This window comes from Chiloscyllium plagiosum, chromosome 7 (assembly GCF_004010195.1).
Source record: "Chiloscyllium plagiosum isolate BGI_BamShark_2017 chromosome 7, ASM401019v2, whole genome shotgun sequence".
NCBI classification, from domain to species: Eukaryota; Metazoa; Chordata; class Chondrichthyes; order Orectolobiformes; family Hemiscylliidae; genus Chiloscyllium; species Chiloscyllium plagiosum.
Genome location: NC_057716.1, coordinates 58,985,027 through 59,009,338, shown reverse-complemented (window position 1 = coordinate 59,009,338; position 24,312 = coordinate 58,985,027). Strand labels below are relative to the sequence as shown.

At 38.0% G+C, this 24,312-nt stretch overlaps 1 protein-coding gene across 14 annotated transcripts in view; it reads left to right on the top strand.

Moving 5' to 3' along the window:
• Positions 1–24,312, top strand: part of baz2ba (bromodomain adjacent to zinc finger domain, 2Ba) — a 356,283-nt gene that overhangs the window by 128,757 nt on the left and 203,214 nt on the right. For 8 of the 14 annotated variants that reach the window (XM_043693833.1, XM_043693828.1, XM_043693824.1 and 5 more), the window contains exon 1: positions 8,968–9,504. The exons of 1 other annotated variant lie outside the window; for it this stretch is intronic. In XM_043693833.1, coding sequence (XP_043549768.1) covers positions 9,207–9,504 — 298 coding nt within the window. In that variant the 5' untranslated portion in view covers positions 8,968–9,206. Of the gene's footprint in view, positions 1–8,967; positions 9,505–24,312 lie in introns of those variants that run through there. 5 more of the 14 variants (XM_043693835.1, XM_043693832.1, XM_043693830.1 and 2 more) reach the window with 1 other exon arrangement.

Here is a 24,312-nt window from a genome sequence, read left to right as displayed (position 1 = left end):
ACCTGACCTGCACATCTTTGGACTTTTGGAGGAAACCGGAGCACCCAGAGGAAACACACGCAGACACGGGGAGAACGTGCAAACTCCACACAGTCCGTCGCCTGAGTTGGGAAATGAACCCGGGTCTCTGGCGCTGTGAGGCAGCAGTGCTAACCACTGTGCCGCCCACAATGTCTAAATGAAGTGTAAATTACAGTGAATAGTCATCTGCATTCTTTCATGGCTTTCGTCTCCACCCAAAGACTGTGCAGTTTAACCCTTTAATATTACATTAATGTCCAGAGAGATAGTCTCACTTAATCTTTTTAACATTACAAGTGGTTTGTTGTATGAAGAGAGATTGAACAGTTTAGGCCTATACTCTCTGGAATTTAGAAGAATGAGGGGACATCAAATTGAGGTATTGAAGATGATAACAGGCATGGATAAAATCAACATGGAGCAGATACTTCCTCTTTTGAGGCATTCTGGGATGATAAATCATAATCTTAGGATAAGGAGTAGTAAATTTAAAACAAGAGTTGAGGAGAAACTACATCTCCTAAAGAGTTGTGAATCTGTGGAATTTGTTATCCTAAAGTTCAGTGGATGCTGGGACAGTGAGTAAATTTAAGGAGGAGTTGAAGGGTTATAGGGAGAAAGCAACAAAACGGGAGTGAGGATCATATCAATCATGGTCGACTGGTCGAGCAGCCTTGAGTAGAATTAGGCATTCAGCTCATATATCTTACGAACTTATGAAGTGAAGCAATTTTGAAAAAAAATGCGCAACTTTGTAGGAGTATAGGAACAGAAAGAGCCCTGAAGATCACTGAAATGTCAGGAAGGCTGTTTAAAATATATGGAATTCTTAACTTTATTAATGAAGAGGCATAGAGTGCAGAAGCAAGGATGTTGTACATAGCTTTTATAAAACATTGTTAAGGCCTCAGTGGGTGTACTGTGTTGAAGTCTGGGCACCACATTTTAGGAAGGAAGCAATTCACTAGAATAGTATCAAGGATGAGGGATTTCCACAATTAAACAGTGCTCCAACTGAGGGATTTCAGTTATGTGGCGAGATAAGAGAAGCTGATAGAAGTGCTCTCCTTAGAACGTCGGGGATTAAGAGGAGATCTGATCTAGAATTAACAATTTTGCGAGGTTTTCTTGGAGAGGAGAAACTGTTTCCAGTGACAGTAAGATCAGTATTCAGCAAAAGAGCGAGAAGTAACATATGAGGCAATGTTTTATTGTCATGCTGAATTTTTATGGTCTGGAATGCAGTGACAAAGGATAATAGAAATAGATCCATTAGCAGCATTCAAAACATAATTTGATAAATGATTAAATTAAAAGCATGTATGTTTTGGGTTAAGAACAGAAAAGTGAGATTAATTGGATAACTCTAAGGAAGGCCTGACTGCCACAGACACAATGGGCTGATTGGCGGCCTTGTTTCAAGATTCTAAGCTAGCGCATTAGCATCCTATTGAACTGTATTTATTATTGAACCGTATTTGATTAAAATTCTAAACTTTCTTTTGTAGAATCTAAAGTTCAGAACTTCATTTTTAGCGGTGAGTGTTATTTACCTGTTGAACAGTGATATTAAAGTGAAATGTTACGATTAGCAAGCAAAGTCCCCTTTCCCACACACACTTTACTTTCACAGTAAAGACGCTGACTAGAAAAATATTAGCAACACAATTTTCTTCCAGTTGACTTTGTTTAGATTAATTGTTCTAAATTTTGCAGAAAATCCGTGAAGAATTGGAGTTTTGGCGCAGATGCTACTTTCCATTAAAAGTACAGGTGATACTATCAGCACCTTAACGAAAGCTTTATATGATTTAATTTTCACCATGTTTTCTCTTCTTTGCCCCAATATTTCCTCTTCCCAACCTTCCAAAGCAAACTAAAGCAATCTTTTTTTAAGTAATGAAACAGCCCCACAAACACGTGTCTGCAAACTTTTGTGGAATATTGAGCGTTTCTCTCCTTGAAAATGGCTGTTTTAATCAGAGCCCACTGAAGTTATTGGGGCAGACTGCCTTAAAATTGCTCTGCAAATACTTTAAAGTGGTTTGTATGCCATTAAAATTTTGTATTGCCGCTGTTAAGATATTGAGGACAAATTTACACCATGTGGTTTCATACAACTTGGAGACACTTTCCCAAGGCACTAAACCCAGTTCAGTACCAAGATTGTTAACATCTCAGAGTCAGTAAAGGAGAGTTTTCATAAAATATACAAATTATTTCACAGAAGGCCATTTTGTGCTTCCTGTACTGTTGGTGATTCCATAACCCCATTCTCCTCAGACCATTTTATACTCATTCTTTTTGCATATTTATTACTTTTTCTTTAAATTGTATTTAAATTTTGCCTCATTAGCCAGTTGTAGTGAAACACCCTGTTGTATTCAAGTTGTCAGTTCAAAACCCTTCCTTGGTCAGCGTTGATTTTAGTTTTTTTTCAAAATCCTGAATTTTCATTCTCTTGTTCCAAATTTGCTTGCCAGTAGAAATAATCTTTAATGTATTTAAGCAAAATTCACATTTTTTTGACTTTTGCTGTCAAGGATGATTTCCACTTAGCAGTAGCAGCAGATCCTGTTTCTCTGGGATGCAGAAAATCTTGGAGCCCGCATCTATCCTTGCCTATTCGTCTGTCTTTGTTTCTATTTTTTTTGACCCCTGCACTTCTGTACATCTAATACATCTGCCGTCATGTGTCTTTTCCTCCAGACTCCAGTCACACATTTGTACCCTGCAAATTCCAGTTGCCTGTTCCTTAAATCCAGTTCACCCTTTTCCAATCCGGTCCCACACTTTCCATGTTTCTCACTCTGAGGTTGAGGGAAGAGATCAGGGAATAGCTTTTTCACCTTGAAACATGGGATAGCTTTTCTCTGACAGTGTGGAAAGGTTGTTCTTTCTTAATTGCAAGCTCCATAGAAGTACGGCCACACTTGGAGTATTGTGTACAGTTCTGGTCACCGCGTTATAAGAAGAATGTGGAAGCTTTGGAAAGAGTGCAGAGGAGGTTTACTAGGATGTTGCCTGGTATGGAAGGAATGTCTTACGAGGAAAGGCTGAGGGCCTTGAGGCTGTTCTCGTTAGAGAGAAGAAGGTTGAGAGGTGACTTAATAGAGACTTACAAGATAATTAGAGAGTTAGATAGGGTGGACAGGGAGAGCCTTTTTCCAAATGTGGGAACGGCAAACACGAGGGGACACAACTTTTAAAGTGAGGGGAGATAGGTATAAGACAGATGTCAGAGGTAGTTTCTTTACTCAGAGAGTAAGGGTATGGAATGCTTTGCCTGCAAAGGTAGTAGATTCGCCAAATTTAAGTGCATTTAAGTCGCCATTGGACAGGCATATGGACGTAAATGGAATAGTGTAGGTGGGATGGGCTTCAGATTAGTAAGACAGGGCGGCGCAACATCGAGGGCCGAAGGGCCTGTACTGCGCTGTAATGTTCTATGTTCTATGTTCTAAGTACTGATCATCTTATGAAATTTTGTTTGATGAGAATGCCAGTCCACCAATCTTATCAGAAGTTTATCGGCAAACCTTGGGCACGTCTCCATTATAAGGAACTGTTAAGCATTGGTGGTCAACTTCATTTGTGCAATTTACGTTTCTGAGGGCTTGCTGTTTTCAGGGGAAGTCACTGCTCTTTGCAGAATGTCACAGGTTTGTTTCTATCCAACAAAAATGGGGATGGGGACCTTTGGTTTAGTGTGTCATCCAACAGACTGTACCTCAAACTAAGTGACACTTCAGTACTGCATTCAAAGATTAGAAGATAGATTTTTGTCTCGAGAGATGCAAGGACGCTTGCACTGAATCAAGTTTTAAAAACTTGTTACACTTCCAGTGGCTAGTTTATTTTTAAGCATCCTTAAAACAAGAATAACCATAATATAAATGTTTCATTTTGTTTGCTTATTTGTCAGCAGAAAGTGCTGTAACTGAGTATTAGAAAGAATGACGATTGTGTTTCATCCCACTGTTCCTTTCCCAACAACCTCATCCCTTTCTCCCTCCCAAGATTAAACTAATCTGTTTGCATCCTTGATGCCATTTTTTATCCTGAGATGAGCTCCTAGGTTCATATTCGTGCCATCACTGAGACTACCTATTTCAACCTGTGTAACATTGAACTTTAACTCTGTCATAGAATCATACAGCACAGAAGAGCCTTTAGCCCATCATGTCTGTCCTGCCAAAATTGAGCTACTTGCTTTCACTAGTCCCTCTTTCCAGCTGTTGGTTGATAGCCTTGAATGTTGTGACATTTCAAGTGTTCATCCAAGTAATTTTAAAAGATTTATGAAGTTATCTGCCTCAACTACCCTGCCAGGCATGCATTCAAGAGCCCCCACCATCCTCTGGCTGAAAATATTTTTCTTAACATCCCCTCACTTTTCACTTTAAAATGTGGTCCCTTATCCATGACCGAGGGGAACAACTGCTTTCTATTCACCCTGTCCATGCCCCGATAATCTTACACATCTCAGTCCGAACCCCTGTCAACCTATTTTTTTGTTGCAAAGGAAGCAACCTAACTTTAATCAGTCTCTCTTCAGAGCTGAAATGCACTGTCCCAGACAACATCATGGTGAATCGCCTTTGCATCCCTCCAGAGTAATTGCATCCATCCTATAGTGTGGCGACCAGAACTGTGCACGATACCCGAGCTGTGACTTAACCCTAGTTTTGTACAGCTCTAAGATAGCCTGCCTGTTCTTATACTCTATGCCTCAAGTGATAAAGCCAAGCATCTTGTTTGCTGCCTTAGTTCCTTATTAATCTGTTCTCCCACCTTCAGGGGGTCTGTGGACAAGCACTCCAAGATCCTTTTGTTCCCCTGAGCTTCCTAGTGTTCTGCTGTTCATTGTGTACTTTCTTGTCTTGTTACTTCTTCCAAAGTACAACACTTACATTTTCAGATCTCCAACTGATCTGCCCATCCAAATCTCACTGAAACTTAAGACCTTCTTCCTCATTGCCAACGTACCTAGGAAAGTTGCTTATCTCTCCCCATTCTCGTCTATACCATATATGAATGTCACAAGCTCTGCCCTCTGGAATGCCACTGGACACTAGTCTGCAGTCACACAAGCAGCCTTCTACACTGTCCTCTATTTCCTGCCACTAAGCCAAATTTGTGTACAACTTGTTAAGTTACCATGGACACAGCATTTACTTTCTTTCAGTTTCCCATATGGGTTGTTATCAAAGGCCTTTGTGAAATTCATATAAACTACATCAACTGTCCCACCCTCAGCTATCGATGGTCATCTCAAAAATTCAGTGACATTCATTTGGCATAACTTCCCACTGACAAAACCACGCTGACTATCCCTGTCTGAATGGAGATTTATTTTCTCCTTCACTGTTTTCTCCAAAACCTTCCCTATCACTGATATGAAACCTACAGGTCTATAGTTCACTGGTCTATCTCTACCACTCTTCTTGTAAACTGGAACCATATTAACTATCCTTCAGCTGAGGCCATAGACAATACAAAAGTTTTGGTAAGGACCTTAGTTAATTCCTCCCTTGTATCTCACAGTAGCATGCAATGCAGCTTATCTGCACTTGGAGATTTGACCATTTTTACACCCACCATAATCTCCAGTACCTCCTTGCCTCTTACATCAATCTAGTCAAGAACTTTGCAGTCTATCTTTCTGAATTTTGTACTTGCGTTCTTATCCTCCCGAATAGCAACAGATGGAAGTCGTTGTTTATCACTCTACCGATGTCTTCCACCTTTATGTGCAGATTGCCTCCTTGGACTCTTTTGGGCCCTGGTTAATTTCTTCCTTGTAATATTCTTGTAGAATATCTTGAGGTTCTCTCTAATCTTCCCACCAGTGTTTATTTTTCCCCATGCCCTCTATTTGCTGTCTGATTGCTTTCTTGGGTTTCCTGCTGCACTTTCTATACTTCTCAATTGCTTTGTTCCCTTTGTTTCTGATATCAGTCTCACTTTTCCTTTTTACCCAATCTTACATGTTCTAAGATATCCAGCGCTTAATGCTGCTACTTTGCTACATCTAAAGGGAACATGTTGTACTCCCCCCAGTACCTTTTGAATGCCTCTCATTGTTATGCTGTAGATTTACCCTCAAGGCTGTTCACAGTCTATTTTGGCCAGATTCTGGCTTATTTTAATAAATAACTTATTGAGAATGTGTATAAGGTATGAGCAGGTAGGGAAAGAATTAAGTTTAGGGTTACATGACAAAGGCTCAGCTGGCATGACTTTGACCAGGTAAGAACTTGCAGTAAACAATGAGGTACTGGAGGCAAGGAGGTGAAGAACATCGATTATGTATTGCCAGATGGCTTAATCTTCACTGTTGATGCTTGCTGAATGTAATGGTCACCCAATCAATATAGATGATGACTTCCTTGGATGCTGCTCTCTGTAAGTGACCATACAATTCCTTAAGAATCTGCTGTTCGAAAGAAGACCGAGAACTCATGTCTTTGTATACATGGGCGATTGCTGTCTCTCCAGGGTTTAGAATAAAGATGAACGTGGAGCCATACTGCGTCTGAGTGTTCGCTTCGACTGATATGGAAATGGGACGACATCATGGCTCATCTGCTAAAATCCTTATTCGCAGCTCTAGTTGCTCTACACTCAATTTTTCCAATACACTGCATGCTGATCTCCCACACTTCACCCATCAATAAGGTCATCCAAAACTGTGCTGCCTGTTCTTTAACTCAGCGATTTCCATGCCCCTATCAGCCATGTGCTCAGCAATCTACACTGGCTTCTCGTTAAGCAATGTCTTAAATTTCTCATCCTTGTTTTCAAAACCTTCCTCTGCCTTTGTAATCTCTAGTCTTCACTCCTTTCAGAATTTTGCACTCTTCAAACTCTGGACTAAATACTTGCTTTGGCCCCAAGCTCTGAGGTACCTTCTTTACAGACTCTCTCAACTTCCTTATCTTGATCTATCCTTTAAGACATTCTTTTAGATTTTCTGCTGCACAAGAAGTTTCTGTCTATCCTTGAGTTCTTCTTGGGACACCATTGTATTCTACTCCAGTCAACTCCCCTTCTGATCTGACATTTCCTTGTGTGGTTCAGTGTCATAATTTTGATTTATAATCTCCCATGGAGTGTCTTGAAATGTTTAATTGTAATAAAAGCACAACATAAATTGTTACTGTTCTCCAAGAGTCTGATAATTCAAGTCAAATGTGTGACTCATGATTTTCATTGGCCTCTGACTGCTTTTTGAATTTCAAACCACTTAATTCTTCTTTGTTCCAATTATTTTTAAATTATTTTAGTTGTGTTTCAAAATAATTTCTCGTCTACCTTGGTAAAGTCATGATGTGGTGATGCCAGTGTTGGACTGGAGTGGGCAAAGTCAGAAGTCACACAACACCAGGTTATAGTCCAACAGGTTTATTTGAAGTCACAAGCTTATGGAGTGCTGCTCCTTCATCTGGTAAATTTGTGGCCTACCTAGCTGTCTGTCGGACCTGAATGTTTTGCAGAGAATCCAAATTATTGCAACGTTCAATGTACAGGCATCTTCTGTTCCATCCCGTTTTCAATGTAGCTTAATAACCATCATGACTTTATTGTTCCTTAGAAAATAGAAAGTAAAGCTTGTAGCTACTGTAAATTTTGTGCTTACTGGTGTTCTATTTCTCTATATTTACTGTGTGATAAATTTGTTTCCCATTTATACAGTTCAGCAAAATATTAGTTGTACTATCTTTTGATATCAAGGCAGTTAATTTGAGAATATTTGAGTTTAATGGTTATTTTGCATATAAATATGTAAGTTACCTGTTTATCCTGAACCTGTTACAAACTGCTTAAATACTAGCCAGATGCAGGTATGTTGCAGGTCATACGACCCGAGTGTTTGTCTATGGGAGCAATCATTGCTGAAACAGGAAAATATAAGGTCTAAAAGCCGAAAAATAAAACGTTATTCAGATTGAAGAATTCTCCATACATCGGAATTGAACCCCTTGACTAGAGTTTTGTGTTTTCTATGATGAATCTTTATCTCATCTGGATGAAATAATCTAAAGCTCTGCTTTAATTGTATACTTCATACCACATTCCAGATGTCAAATGCAGTCTTAAATTTAGGTTGTTTGCTGTTCACAATTTTCACTGACTAATTCAAAGTTTGTAAATCTTTTCCTATGTGGTGTGGAACAAGAATTTGTGAATTGGAGGTTCGATCTGTTTTGCAATAATATTATTTTATCAGTCATGTCCTTAAAGTAATGGATTGTTTTGATCAAAATAAACAAATCACATTAAACTTAATCAAATTGGATGATTTGTAACCTTAACTCTCTTTTTTAATTTAAAGTACTTTACATCAATTTCCTAAACTGGTTTTCTTATTGGCAAACATTTTCTGCATTTTGACTGTTTCATTTAGCATGCTGCTTATAATATTTTCCACATTGTACATTTTTTCCTCCAACTTTAGAATGGCAAAGTTATTTCTAAATCTTTTCATTCTAAATGTAAGAATATTTATAAACTGTTAGAAATGTAATTATTAATGTAAATAAAATTTCCCCTTTGATTAGATATTGTTTGCTTGTTTTTTTTTTGTGTCCATATAACATGCACCAAATTGTAAGTGATTGCTTAACCTAGGTTACAATCTATTTATAGGAAGGTAGTCAAAGATATTTTGCAGAAGATTTTTTGTGGTATCAGGTGGAGCTCCATGTTGTGATATGCATGTGGTTTACCTGCTTGAGTTTCTATTCATATGTACAAGCTCATCAGTGTGCTGACTGCTCCACCTGCCTTTTAGTTGTTTCCAGGAAATCATGATGTGTGAACAGCAGGAAGTATTGCTTTGACCTCACAGACAGTATCTCATTACAATAATTGCTAATCTCTGAATAAGACAGCCATGTTTTGCGTGTAAGGCAAGATGGGGTGGTGGAGACCAGCTGCTCTAGAAATCTTCAGAATGTACAAGGAAGCATTGGCTTGTGGTTCATTCTGAACTGATTTTTTTTCTCATAACAGAGTTGTCTCTAGTGCGTTTGTGACCTCAAAGGTCAGTAGCTGTTGGCAATATAGTATGTATGCGTTCCTTCATTCATACAAACTGAAAAACAACACGGTCTGTTACGAGAGCTGTCACTACTGTGCAGTGGAGGGATAATGGCTACTTCCTGATTAAACCACCGTTTATGCAGCTGATATTAAATAACTTTGTTCCTCAAGAGACTACAGTGTATGGATGTGTTCCTTTTTGTTCAAAAAGCAATGAAGTAATTTCTACTTGCATATCTTTTAAAATTGAGGGCAACACTAATTCAAGAAGAACTAAAGGATCAAAATGCAAAAAACAATTAAGTGAAGAAATTTTTTTAAAACAAAAAAACCAAGATCACATTTGGAAATCAAAAATATGTAATGAAACTGATACGGCAGCATACTCTAGACATATTGTGAAAACATTTTCTTCAAGTCACTGGTGGTTGACAGGTACTGTACTTCACCAACAATTTGGGCAGATCTTTGCAATATTTCTTTAAGTTGATGTAGTTAGCTGCATTTATTGAGTTGCATGTCCTATTTTCACCTTTTATATGCTTTTACAAGAAAATATTTCTGCAGTTGTTTTTATAGTTGGAAATAATTCAGTGGCAACCTTAGGAATGATGGTGTTTACAGTAGACATTTTATTTTCTGTTCTTCTTAGGATTTTTAATACTTTTTTAAAAACTTCTGCTATCGCACATGCATTTTCTGTCCACTTTTGATGTAATAACTCCCTTTCAGGTACAGAAATCCTCTGGTGTTTTACTCAAGTACAGATGTGAGCCAAAATAATGTTGAGCAGATATTCAACAATTGAGTATCAAAACGGAGCCTGATCTGTTGTCTTGTATTCCTTTTGCTCATTATGTTTAGAACTAACAATATTGTTACTTTAGAATTCTGTGTAAAATCTGGACTATTTCATGATATGTATGGACAGAAACAAAACGCTATGTGTATATTTATGCATTGGGTTTCCTATTCATGAGCTTTTTAAAAATAGGGTAATGCCTCTTTACATCAGGTTATGTTATATTCACTTGTTTGGACTTGCTTTATGCAGTTTTATATTTTTGGTTTGTTCCTACTCCACGTACCATGTAGCCATATCAGTTGCCTTAAACAATATAACACCTTGTCCCAAATTGGGGCTAAGTTTAAACAAGACAGGATTGTACTAGAAGCATACATTTTTGTAAAAAATAACTTTATTAAAGTGCAGCAAATTAAAGCACACTTTATTTCTCATTGTAAAATCTAATAGGCATGAAACTGGTCAGTAAACAGTTTTGTTGAAAGGTGGAAACATGACTTTGGCCAAAATGAAATAGGCAGAAAGCTACTTTGAATGCCAGAAGGTGCCCAGTTTTTGATGTGGAATTTCTTAGGGTAGTTTAGCTCTGTTGATGACTTTAAGCTATTTGATTTTCTTTTGAAAAGTGACTATTTTTTATGACCTTAGCTCAATGACCTGTGTCATGAGGCCTAAGAGCTGCACCATAAGAACCGTTTTGGCTAAACTTGAGCTTCATGCAAGCAACCCAGTGTAAGAATCCTCATTTAAAACTTGTTCTCCATTTAATTTAGTTCACCTGATGTTGGTAGTTTGGCAAAGTCAGTGATTGAACCTGCACATGGCAATGCATTCTGTTCAATAGACGTGTGAACTATATTTGTATAACAATTTGGCAAAACGTTATAATCAACATTATCTTTATTTTAGAATATCATAATGTGACAATGCGATGAATTTATAGATAAACTGTGTTCTAATATATTTTATTATAGGTGCTCTGGTTCACAAGAACTCAGACACTGATCTAGCAACTAGCAGCGAAAACTGCAGTACTTAGCTTCCTTCTGTGAGTCTAGAACAAGTTTTGCATTTTTTCTGGAATCAGTAAGCTGTTGAGTTTTCATGTAAAATTGTGCAGCAATGTACTGTTTTCTGTTCAACACCTAGTTTAAGAAATACATCTCAGCACTTTGATGATTTAAATAACACAGATATGGCAGAAGAGGTGGAGAATGTAGATCTTGTCCAATAAACAAGCACTTTGCTTTCATTTTTCTGCAAATTTTGTTCTCTAGTATTTAACCACAATTGACATGAGAAAGAAGGTTCTGTTTACAGTGAGTATTTTGAATCCGTAGTTTTGTAGAATTTATTTTAAAAAGTGCATTTATATTTGTGACTTGAGGTTGTTCCAATTAAATTATAAAATAAGATGTGAGTTAAGTGTATGACGAGTTCAAAAATTTATAATTTAGTCAGTTCCCACTGATCTTTCTTAATTGCAGTTACTGATGTTATTTGGCTTGTCCTCAACTTAGTGATGTATTATTTCTGCCATTGCCTGTTATCAGGCATCTGTGTTTCATAAGTTTGCTCAATGGTTTAGCTGGGCATCAATGAATTGAAGTGACCTGCTCTAAAAATTTGTAATTGTTCAAATTTCAGCACTTGTAATTTGCTGATGAATAGCATTTGCAAATATTGCAGAAATTGTGCACAGTAAAGTTGCTAATATAAAACAGTTGGAAGGGTGCAAATGAAAACAGAATTTCAGCTCCACAGCTTGACCTGCCTATGCTGTAGAGTCTGAGAGATGTACAGCACGGAAACAGACCCTTTGGTCCAACTCCATGCCGACCAGATATCCCAACCCAATCTAGTCCCACCTGCTAGCACCCGGCCCATATCTCTCCAAACCCATCCTATTCATATACCCATCCAGATGCCTTTTAAATGGTGCAATTGTACCAGCCTCCACCACTTCCTCTGGCAGCCCATTCCACATGCGCACCATCCTCTGTGTGAAAAAGTTGCCCCTTAGGTCTCTCTTATATCTTTTCCCCTCACCCTAAATCTATGTCCTCTAGCTCTGGACATCCCTACCTCAGAAAAAAGACCTTGTCTATTTACCCATCCATGCCGCACATGATTTATGTTTACAGAAGCCTGGAATTCATAAAATGATTAATTCAGGTCACCTAAATGCAACCTGCTTTGATTTATGAAGGGGCTAGTGTAAGTATGGTGCCCATTAACTATAAATTTTGGAGTGGACAGACTGTAACATGAACATTAACCAGTGTATACTGTTAATTTGGCAACTAGTGTAGCATTTTTGAATTCAAAAGTCATTTTAATGTCCTGTCCCTAATACTTGTATCTGAACTATGTGTCCTGCATCTCCCATCCAATCCCACCATTAGTATTGAAACAATTTAGAATGGAACTTCTAGGTGATGTTACAGTAAAAGCAAAATACCTCTAGATGCTTGAAATCTGAAATGAAAACATAATATGCTGACAATACTAAGCAGATTCTGATTGTGATGTTTCCTCATTGTTTTCTGCTGCAGAATGAGTAGAAATACTATTTACAGTATTGTTGGAAGAGTTTGGAAAATGCTAGTATTTTGAAAAAATTGGAGGTGCTGGACTATGACAAAGAAATCAGGATAGCTTGGAAGCCTGTCAGCAGAAAGCTTGCTTTCAATTATGGAGGCTGTTGTTGTATTTCCACTTGGCTGCAGAATGACATGGGCATGAGGCACAGGCAGTGGAGGCAGAAAGCAATGCATAGGAGGAGGAGGGCCCTTGATAGAAGGCTGAATCTCCAAAGGGTACTCTGGGTACTATTTTAACAAGGACATGGTATTTAGCCATTCCCGACAGCTGAACAACTGAAAGGTACTACCAGTATCAATGAAATTCACCGTCGAGTTCAATCTGGATGCCAATAGCTAACCTATGGAAATAACCGGTGAAATTTGCTGAGGAGTTTTTAGTTTTATATATGTCACTGCATTAGGGAGGTGGCAGACACCTTAAACAGTGTTGTGCAGATAGCCTTCTCTTATAGTTGAATGAAAAAAGAAAGAGTGGTGAGATGGCCTTGCGAGGCTAGTTGGATTGCCACTTGTATTGGGAGTTGTTGAATGCATGCATGCGGTTTTGCAGGCCCCACATAATTAACAGGTGCCACAAATGTGAGAGTTACCGTTCCCAAAATTGTAATTGATGTGCAACCATACTCAAAGCATCATGTCAGTGAGTGCCTGCTAGTTTAGCAGCTGCTATAATGTTTTAATCTTGGGGTATTCAGCTGTACCTGAGAACTAAGAACAAAGAAAATTTACAGCCCAGGAACAGGGCTGATCCAAATCCACTGTCTAAACCTACTGCCCAATTCCTAAGCATCTGTATCCCTCTGCTCCCCACTTATTCATGTATCTGTCCAGAGGCATCTTAAATGAACTTACCGTGCCTGCCTCTACTACCTCTGCTGGCAACGTGTTCCAGGCACCTACCACCCTCTTGTAAAGTACTTGCCACATGTATTCCCCCTTAAACTTTTCATCACTCACCTTGAAAGCGTGACCTCTCATTATTGAATTCTTCACCCTGGGAAAAAGCTTATCTCTATCTACCCTATCTATACCCTTCATGATTTTGTAGACCTCATCAGGTCCTCCTCAATCTCTTTTTTTTTCTAACAAAAACAATCCTAACCTACTCAACCTCTCTTCATAGCTAGCACCTTCCATACCAAGCAACATCCTCGTAAACCTTCTCTGCGCCCTCTCCAAAGTGTCCACATTCTTTTGATAATGTGGCGACCAGAATTGTACACAGTATTCTAAATGCGTCTGAACCAACGTTGTGTACAATTTTAACATGACTTGCCAGCTCTTATACTCAGTACCCTGTCCAATGAAGGCAAGCATACTATATGCCTTCTTGACCACTCTACCTGTGCAGCAGCCTTCAGGGTACAATGGACCTGAACTCCCAGATCTCTCTGCTCATCAACTTTTTACAAGGCTCTTCCGTTTACAGTATAATTTGCTCTGGAATTAACTTCCCAAAATGCATCACCTCACATTTGCCTGGATGAACTCCATCTGCCACTTCTCCACCCAATTCTCCAGTCTATCTATATTCTCCTGTATTCTTTGAAAGTCCCCTATGCTTTCTGCTACTCCACCAATCTTTGTGTCATCTGCACTAGATCATTTATGTATATCACAAACAATAGTGGCCCCAGCACTTATCCCTGTGGAACACCACTGGTCACCTTTCTCCATTTTGAGAAACTCTCTTCAACTACTACTACTCTTGTCTCCTGTTGCTCAACCAGTCCTTTATCTACCTAGCGAGAACACCACACCATGTGACTTCACTTTCTCTATTAGTTTACAATGGGAATGTTACCACTGACATGATGCTTTCACTCTAAGCTACACTGCCACAAGGAACATCATGAAGTAAACCGTCATGTTCTTAAATAATGGTTCAGATTCGATAACTGATATCTTGGATTCTTTTTCGTCGCTGTAGGAAATTTGCCAATCCTTCTGTTTAAGGTAGACCTGGGTGATTAATTAGTAAGAAAATTATCAGTGGTCTTCACTAATGAGCATGTGGTAGTATTTTACTGAACCCTTGGCTCTTTTGCAACCTTCACCAAGGCCCCCAGGCTTCAGCAGGTATGGTGTGCACAATGTCAATTCCATACTTGGAGATTCTTAACCTTGGTGAAATGTTGTTTGCAACTTGGACACCTGCATGACCAAATATAACTGTGTAAAGTGGGCAAGAATAGATCGAGCCGTAGTGTATCAAAGGTAAATTATTTTGCAAAACTTTGCAGATAAGTTATCACTTGAGGGTGTTGACACGTGAGAGTACAGTATGATTTCTGTAAAATTGTACAGCATCCCAATGTATCACAGGAGCATAACCAGTGGATTAAAAATTTGACAGAGTCCAAATAACAATTTACATTTATATATAGTGCCTTAAACCTTTCAAGATTTTTTTACCCCTCTAAATCTGGCATCTTGCACCTGGCACATCCCTGTTTTAATTGTTCTTATTGATGGCTGGGGCTTCAGTTTAGTGTTTGGTCATTCGGTTTCTAAACTCTGAATTCCCTCCCTAAGCATCTTGACCCGTGAGCTGAAATTACACTTGCGATGTTTGGACTGATCTGAAAAAATCCTTCATACTTGAAGATCAAATGAAGATCAAGTTTCATAGAGATCTGATGTGTGTTTCCTTTAATGGCACAGGTTTTGCTACTAGCTACTTGACAAAGCACTAGAAAAAGAAAAGCAAAGTAAGGAGTAAGTGGCACAACTCCTTTCTGGTCATGATTCGGAGATGCCGGTGTTGGACTGGGGTGTACAAAGTTAAAAATCACACAACAAGCTAGTGTACTTCCAATTAAACCTGTTGGACTATAACCTGGTGTTGTGTGATTTTTAACCTTTCTGGTCAGACTGTCTGTGAATGAATTGTCTGAGTGTAATTCTCGTAAATGCAGTTTCTGTTCCCCATTTGTCAATAATCCCATACTTTACCTATCACCCTTTTTTTTAATTATTGTGCCATTCATTTTGCCAAAGCACAGAGGTAAAAGTGAATATATTGGGTTTTCCAAATTAAATATAAATTATGCCGTAAATATAAACTAAGCATCCCTGTGCACTGTTATTTATTGTTATTCCTGTGTGCCTTTCCTTCTCCTACTTGATCTATGAAGTATCACCCAAGTTGCTGCAGCGTAATAGTGAAAAGCCACTGACTTTCAGGGAACAGGATTGCATCTGATCTTGGACGATTTCGAGCTGTCTGAGTATAATAGTCCAGTTTTGGACACTACCATTGTGACATGGGTGACAGCATCTGGGCTGACTGTTTGTTTGACAGACAACTGCAAGATCATTGGTGGAATGGCCGTGGTGTAAAGGTAATTGTTGTCATCACAAGTCTGGACAGAAGGCTTCTGCTTCATAAGACCATTGTCACTTTCCTGGGGTTGAAGGGCATATTGCAGGACTCCTGTGACAAGCCCCTTTGCACATTGCTTCCATCATGGCTGCAGTTACCAATCTAAAAACTGCAACAGCTGAATTTTGAGCTAAAAATTGCAATACCTGGACATTGATTAATTTCTACTTGTACTGCAATAGAAACCAAGATGACAGCTGTCAGATGCTGCAATGTTTGACTGGTTTTGATGGGTTGGTGTAGGCCATTGTCAAATAACACCTAATGCGTATTATAAAATTGTGGCATTGTTAGAGCTGAAGGCAACTATAATTTGACTTAGTTTGTAGAGGATGGGTAATCGGAAACTTATCCTTATAGTAAATAGGATGCTGAGGTTACCAAACATTGGTCAGTTTCAGACAAAAGATAGGTAAGATTGGAACTAGATGAGGGCAATCTCACTTGTGTATGATAGAGAAGTGTTGCAAGAGGATGGTTTAATCAACTGTGAAACAGTGCAGTTAGGGAGGGAGTCAGAGAATTTTGACCCAGTGCAGTGGCACAATATCTGAGGTGAGAGAACCATCTACAATATCATCCAGCTTAGGAGGCAATTCAGGTGGTCAGGTATTGAGTGGAAATAAGTTCAAGGGATTAAGTGGTGGGCTCCATGGACGTAATAAGCTTGGAAATGACATGAAGAAAGTTAGGCGAGAAACTAGATTATGTTGAACTCATACATATTATGGTGATGGGAGGGAACCTTGCCGGATGGAAGGTGAGGACAGGATAAAGTGATTAATGAGATTGAATAAAAGAATTGTCATTGTTGTAGAAAGATGCTTCTCATGTTTATGCCTGTTTCCTGGAAGCCAAAACCTAATTGCTAGTGCTGAGAGGAATGAATTGTGATCTACCAAATATTTTTAGGAATAGGAGGGGGTAGGTATTTTGAAACAACTATTCAATCAGGTATAATATGACACGTCGCCTGTGCAGGTGAGATTCAAAACAGGACCTTATGGCCCTGATGCAGAGATACGACCACTGTAAAACAAATTGTGATATTATTAGTGTTGATCAGCAAGAAATTTACTGGCAGGCATAAATTAAAGCTAATATCAAATAGAATGAGATTATTATTTCTCTTTAAATGTTGAAGTTGTTTAGGTAGCATTCGTAAATTATCCACAAATTGTTTTCAAAGGAAATTAAATTATAGAAAAGAAGAAATATTGAAGAGTAATTGAAGTTAGCAGATAATTATGACCAGTTTAGAAGGTTCAAGGGAAAATAAATGCATAGACTTTTTAAAAAAAAGTGAATGATCTGGTTTTCCCTAACAGTTTTCTGCAATTGTATGATACTGCTATTGCAATTGTGATTAAAATATCGCTGCATCAAAGGCAGCTGGTATGATTGCAGGAGTTTCCTATCCATTGTAGAGATGTCATCATCAGAAAATGATGATGTAAATCGTATGAGAGTGTCATGAGGTTGATTTGTTCCTTTTTTGTGGGAGTTAACATGCAGGCTGGATTGTGCTACAACTTAAATGCACCTCAAGGTTTGGATGACTGTGGCACACTGCAAACACTTTGTGGTTTGATGTGCCTCTTGATCTTAGACTGTTGTTACTTGCAATGTAATCAAATAAGACATTTGTAGTGTTACATTTAACCCTGAAAAGCAAACAGCTTGTAAAATGCAGAAGTACAAAAAAATTGCTACCTGCTTGCTTGTTTACCATTTAAGGAATCAGAGCTACTTACAAAAATGTCATTTTCTTTAGAAATAATTAAGTTTTTGATTTTACTATGCAAACATGAACTGCTTAACATATTATTTTTAGCAGGGTAATAAAATCGCCAGGCTCAAAGACAAAAACATTCATGTTACCTAGTTTATTGGAAGACTATAACTAGTTAATAGATTTAAAATGTAATTTACACTGCATGTTGTGAAAAAGTGAGGACTGCAGATGCTGAGGATCAGAGCTTAAAAATGTGTTGCTGGAAAAGCGCAGCAGGTCAGGCAGCATCCAAGGAGCAGGAGAATCGACATTTGTAGTTTCCAAATTTGTTCACAAATGACTGAGCTCATTTCATTGTCAAAGTTGGTATTCTTAAAAAAAATTCTCTCCTAAAAGTGAAGCCTTTGATAATATTTATCTTTAAATTGAGAATTAACGCTGATATTTTGAGCAGTTTTCTTCATTATCTAGGTTTAACACTCTTGGCATTGAACACTGAGGTTCTTAATGCCTGATAAACAGAATAAAGTTTTGCGTTTGAAAAAAAAATTGGAAGAAAAACTCTTTCTAAATATAACCAGTATATTTTCTTGATTTAGTATGCTAAATTAATGCTAGTCTTAATCTTCGGCGATCAGAGCTGAACTGTGTTACTGAATTTATTTCTCAGCAGTATTCCTAATCCTGATATATTTTGGAGGTGAGTTTGAAGTATTGAAATAAGTTTGTTACTTAGCAAGAAAATATCATCTTGAAGGTTTAGAATTCAATTGTTAACTTTTTCCATTATTTTTGTCAAACATCTATCTTTATAGAGTAAAAACAATGACTGCAGATGCTGGAAACCAGATTCGGGCTTTTGCCCGAAACGTCGATTTTACTGCTCCTCGGATGCTGCCTGAACTGCTGTGCTCTTCCAGCACCACTAATCCAGAATCTTATCTTTATATGCCATAACTGATAAATTGACACATTGTTAAAAGTTTTTATAAAAAGGAAGTTATATGTCAATTCTTGTAGCTTTGCAATGTTCTGTGGAAGATAGTTAGTTATTGTCAATTTGTGTATAAACTCAGTAAATACTTTATTTTTAATTTGTTGGTGCAATTGCATTTGAGACAAATGAACACAATTGAAAAATATGACTTTCACAGTTGCTGCACAGTGCACATTGTGGTGATGCCACATCACAGAATTGTTAAATGATGCAGAAGTATAGCTCAACTAAACACCTGCTAGACTTGTTTGTCTTGTGAATGATTGGCGAACAATAGCTAATACTTCAGACAAACCAGTTCATGCAAAACTAACGTCTTAAGACCCTTGGCTAATCATGCATTTTAATTAATAGTTGGTTGGTAACAACTAATGAAACAATAAATGCAAATGTTAATTGAAGCCTATGTGATTTTGTTTAATTTAACCTTGATTTTATTTGAAGAAAACTTTTCGTATTCCCAACTATAGTCCACAATAGTTAACTTGTATATAGAACATTGAAGAGTACAGCAGAAGAACAGGTCCTTCAGCCCACCATGTTGTTGTTGTTGTTTACCATGATAGATTTATAATTATCATCATCAACATATTCTTTGCATTGACTATCTATGCTGGTCCAATTCGATCAAGGTTCAAGATTGTGAATGTAGCTGTATAATTGTTGAAATAATGTAGATCTTCATTATGTGCCTTGTAATCTAGGCTCTAAAAGTGCTACTCTTGCATGGCAGTGTTACCTTTTTTGCCTTTTATGGCAGCTTTTCTAATTGGACTGTGCAGAACACATTTTTAACAAAGCAGTTTCTGACTCAGGTGTGTTTTGGCATATTCTGATAATGATCCCAGTAAAAAGGTATCAGCATTTGTCTGGTGCTTCTCATTAAATCAGGTTATTTTATCATGCTGTATGATCAGTGAATAATTTTGAAGTGTAGGTACTGTTGTAATGTAGGAAAGTTAGGGCAGCACTGTGTATCAGTAGTTATTACTGCTGCCTTACAGCACCATGGACCCGGGTTTGAGTCCAGCCTCGGGTAGATGTCTGGGTGAGGTTTGCACTTTCTCCCCCTGTCTGTGAGAGTTTCCTCCAGGTGCTCTGGTTTCCTCCCACAATCCATGGACATGCAGGTTAGCTGAATTGGCCATGCCATAGTGTTCAGGGATGTGTAGGTTAGGTGCATTAGTCAGGGGTATATGTAGAGTAATTGGGGAATGGGTCTGGGTACATTACTGTTTGGAGTGTCAGTGTGGACTTGTTGAGCCTTATGGCCTGTTTCCACACTGTAGGGATTCTATGATGATGAAAGTTGTGCAGGGATCACGAACAGCAAATTGTTAACAAACAAATTATTTGATTTTGTGATGTGTATTGAAGGATAAATATTGACCAGGACCTGGGAGAACTCATTTGTTTCTTGAAATAATTTTTCGGTCAGATGTGCTTTCTGTTTAATATTGATAAATTAACAAAGATGATGCCTCAGTTCTGCATGTTGTTTTTGTTCAAGTTTCTGGAGTGGGGACTTGAATTTGAACTTTCTGACTCAGTGATGAATGTTGCCAACTAAGCTGTTCTTAATGCACAATTTCTACACTTCCTGGAGAAATCTATTGGTTGTCTATCGATCGTGCTATCAAGCAACACTTACTCAGTAGTAACCTGCTCGCTGATATTTATTTTGGATTTCACCAGGACAGTTCAGCTCCTGATCACGTTACAGTGTTGGTACAAACATTGTCAAAAGAGTTTAAGTTTAGAGACAAGGTGAGAATGACTTCACTAGGATTGTGGAAGAAATATTTCCATTGGCTGGAGTCATACTTAGCATAAAAAAAGGGTGTGGATGTTGACAGTCCAAGGACATTACCCTGAGGAACTCCAGCAGTGTCTTCGGCCCAACCATTTTCAGCTGCTTCTCCAATGACCTTCCCTCAGTCTTGAGATTGAAGGTGGCGATGATCACTGATGACTGCATAATTGCATGGGAAGATTTGTTACATTAAAGGCACTATATGTAAAATAGATAGGACCTTTGGTGCCTCAACTTAGTTTTGTGCCTTTTTGTGAATTTTTTTTTCCACTGTTGAAAGGTCATTCTACCAAGAGTTAAATATAGATCCTGTTTCTTATATTTTGCATTAAGAGATAGCTGTGCGGACTGGGAATCCTAGCATCCTTTCCCCCTTTTTAGCTTTAAAGATACATTGGCTCATTTATAAAAACTGAAATGTTACCTTGGCTGAAATCAACTCATGAACAGTTGTTGAAAATTATGTACAGGACCTTGTGCTGTCTGTTTCGCCAAGCTATGCTTGTATTTAAACTGTTTCAGGTTTACTTGTGAAGTATCACTTGTCTTTGTGCAGCCAGATGGGAGGAAAATAATTCTGTAAACAACCCTGCATAGTGTAGAATTTTCTTAAACATACAATCCCTTGTTGACTTTTGTGTAATTGGGTTAAACTTATATGATTAACGCATTTAATCTTTCAAAAGGGTTATCTTTTTGTTTAACCTCAACAAAAATGGAAATTAATGAGGCTGAGAATTTGCACATCTGTTGCCAGGAGTTGCATGTCTGAGCCCTCGGGTTCTTAGCATTAAAGTAGATGTATTCGAAATGAACAGATTTGATCTCTGGAGAATAAATAAGTGAACAGAGGGTACACAAATTTTGTGAAACTGTCTTCACTTAAGGTGTAGTCTTTTTTTCTTTGTCTTGCTTTTCATTTCTGCACCAACTGCATTATGCATATTCTATGTAACTGGAGCTGTAAATCCCTGCACAGCTGATACTGAGCTACAATGCACTCCAAGAAGATTCTTCATTTGATCATTAAATTGGCTTGCATTATAGATTTTTTTTGAATTAAATAAACAGGCAGGCATTTCTTTTGTAGAATTATTTCGTTTTGTTTGGTTTCATAATCGGTCAGATATGTTTAATGTGCACTGTAATTACATATTTAAAACCTCTTGCGCTTTGATGTATAGACATCATGCTAAATAGTTGCATAATTTAGTTTACACTTTCTTCACATGGCATAATGTGTATTGTCTAAATAATAAATATCAATAAATAGGAATTAACTCATCTTGTGGCGCTCTACATTTGTGTGCGCTCTGATTTATCAAAACAGAAGCCTAGCTGTGATTAATTGTGTTGTTGGTTTGGTTAATTCCATTTTTTGAAATAATATTATTACCTATAAGACATGCACTGAGTCCCAGTAATTATTATATATGCTTACATTTGCTGAATTTATGCTGGACCTTTGAGTTTATAATCACAATACTGTAATGCACTTCAAGTTGAAAATGATATTGTCTGAGTTTTGACTGAAATACTTCTCTACACTTGACAGCGGAAATTTACAATGTTCTTTAATGAATTCTTTAACAGCTAGTATTACAACCAGATTTTTCTCCAAAACACAAACCTTTGAAACGTGTGTTGGCTGTAATGCAATTATGTCACCAACACTTTAAGCGCTGTTTGTAAAGCAGGACTTTTCTATAAAGTGAGTGTTGCACAAGAACGCAACCATTGCATTATAGAAGAACTATCTGTATGTATAAATGCTGACATTTTCATCATTTTCTGTTTTTGAGAGCATTATTAATGTGGCACGCTCGTAATTTTAATTTACACGGTCAATGCTCTGCAAGATCAACCGACATTGCATGTGGCATCTGGAGAGCCAAACTGCTTGCCCTGACCTAAGTTTTCCCTTAGCCTTAATATCAAGAGCTTCAAGCAGTCCCCTCAATTGAAATTTTCCATGCCAGCTATGAAGATTTCCCATTTTATTAATTTAGTCCATTCCCAGCAAACTTCAGAAGTTCATAAGATATGGTCTTTCTAAGCAGCAGTCAAGACATTTGGTCCTGAAATTAGATTATATTAAAGGATATTCAGTTTATGAATCAATTTATATATTTAAGATTTTAAGGCCTATGTTGAGACATATCTATTGCAGGGATAATTTCACGTAGTAATTTTTAAGCTGGTTTTGTTTTACTGCAGAATTCAATTCGAGTGCAGTTACATGTTAAATTATTCCTTGTCTTAAGTAGTGCATACTGTAGTTCATTGTTTCAAATTAATAGACAGTAAAAAGAAGCATCACAAAATTATTGTTTATTTCTGCCTTTGCTAGTTGTATTAATGATGTTCATTTGTCTGTGCAATTTTAATATTTAAGAAACCAAACCATTTCATCATACTAACAAAATGAACCAACAGATAGTAAGTAGTATAGATATGTCGACAGGGCTTAAACCTGTGATAGAACATAATGTGTGGAAATATTCAGTTTTGCAGAAAAAACAAAAGAGCTGAATATTATTTAAATGGAGAAAGACTGCAAAAAGCTGCAATATAGAAGGATTGGATGTCTTTGCTCATGAGTCACAAAAAGCTGGCATAGAAGTTCAGCAGGTAGTAGGGAAGACAAATTGACTGTGTTAGCCTTTATTTCAAGGGAATGGAGTATAAAATAGGAAGGTCTTGCTAAATCTCTACAAGGCACTCATTAGACTATATCTGGAATACAGTGAACGGTTTTGATCTGCTTATCTGAGGGAAAGTATGGTGGGTTTAGAGGCAATCCAAAGGAGGTTGACTAGGTTGATTCTGGGTATGGAGTGATCTTTTTAAAGAAAGGTTGAACTGGACCTGTACTCTTTGGAGTTTAAAAGATTGTGAGGAGACCTTATTTAAACATAAGATTCATAGCAGACTTGACAGGGTAGATATGGAGAATCTCAGATCAGAGGGCATGATCATGTAAGGGGGTCACCCATTTATGACAGAGATTAGAAATTTCTTCTCTGATGGTAGTGAATTTGAAATTCTTTACTGCAGTAGGCTGATAAGTCTGGGTTGTTAAATATATTCAAGACTGAGATGGACAGATTTTTAATCAGTAAGGGAATTGAAGGTGATGGGGGAAAGAATGTGGAATTGAGGGTTATCAGATCAGGCAAGATCTCATTGTATGGCAGAGCAGACTGGATAGGCCAAAGGGCCTACTTCTGCCTCTACACCTTACGGTCTTAGCGCTGGTTCATTCCAGTATTAGTCTAAGGTTTGTCATGTGTGCTAACAATTAAATATCCCATTCATTGGCAAGTGGGCTTCACTGGCTGGGCCAACATTTATTGCACATCCCTAATTGCTCTGAGGAAGGTGATGGTGAACTAGATATTGAACTACTGCAGTCCATTTGGTTTACACCCACAATGTTGTTAGGAACAAGATTCCAGGATTTTGACCCAGTGGCTCTGAAGGATTGTCAATATGCTTTTCAGTCAGCATGATGAGTGGCTTGGAGGGAAACATGTGGGTAGTGTTCCCACATATTTCCTGCTCTTGTCTTTCTAGAATGTACTGTTCATGGGTTTGGGAAGTGTTATCAAAGGAGTGGTGGGAATTTCTGCAGTGTATCTTGAAGATGGTGCAATGGTGGAGGGAGTGCATATTTCTGGTTGTGGTGCCATCAAGTGAGCTGCTTTGTCCTGGATTGTCATGCTTTGAGTGTTGCTGAGACTACACTTATCCAGGCATGTGGGGTGTGTTCCTTCACACTCCTGACTTGTGCTTTGTAAATGGCTGACAGGTTTTGGGGAGTTAGTTAGTTGTTGCAAGATTCCTAGACTCTAACCTGCCTTTGTAGCTTGTCTATGGGTAGTCTAGTTCACTTTTTGGTG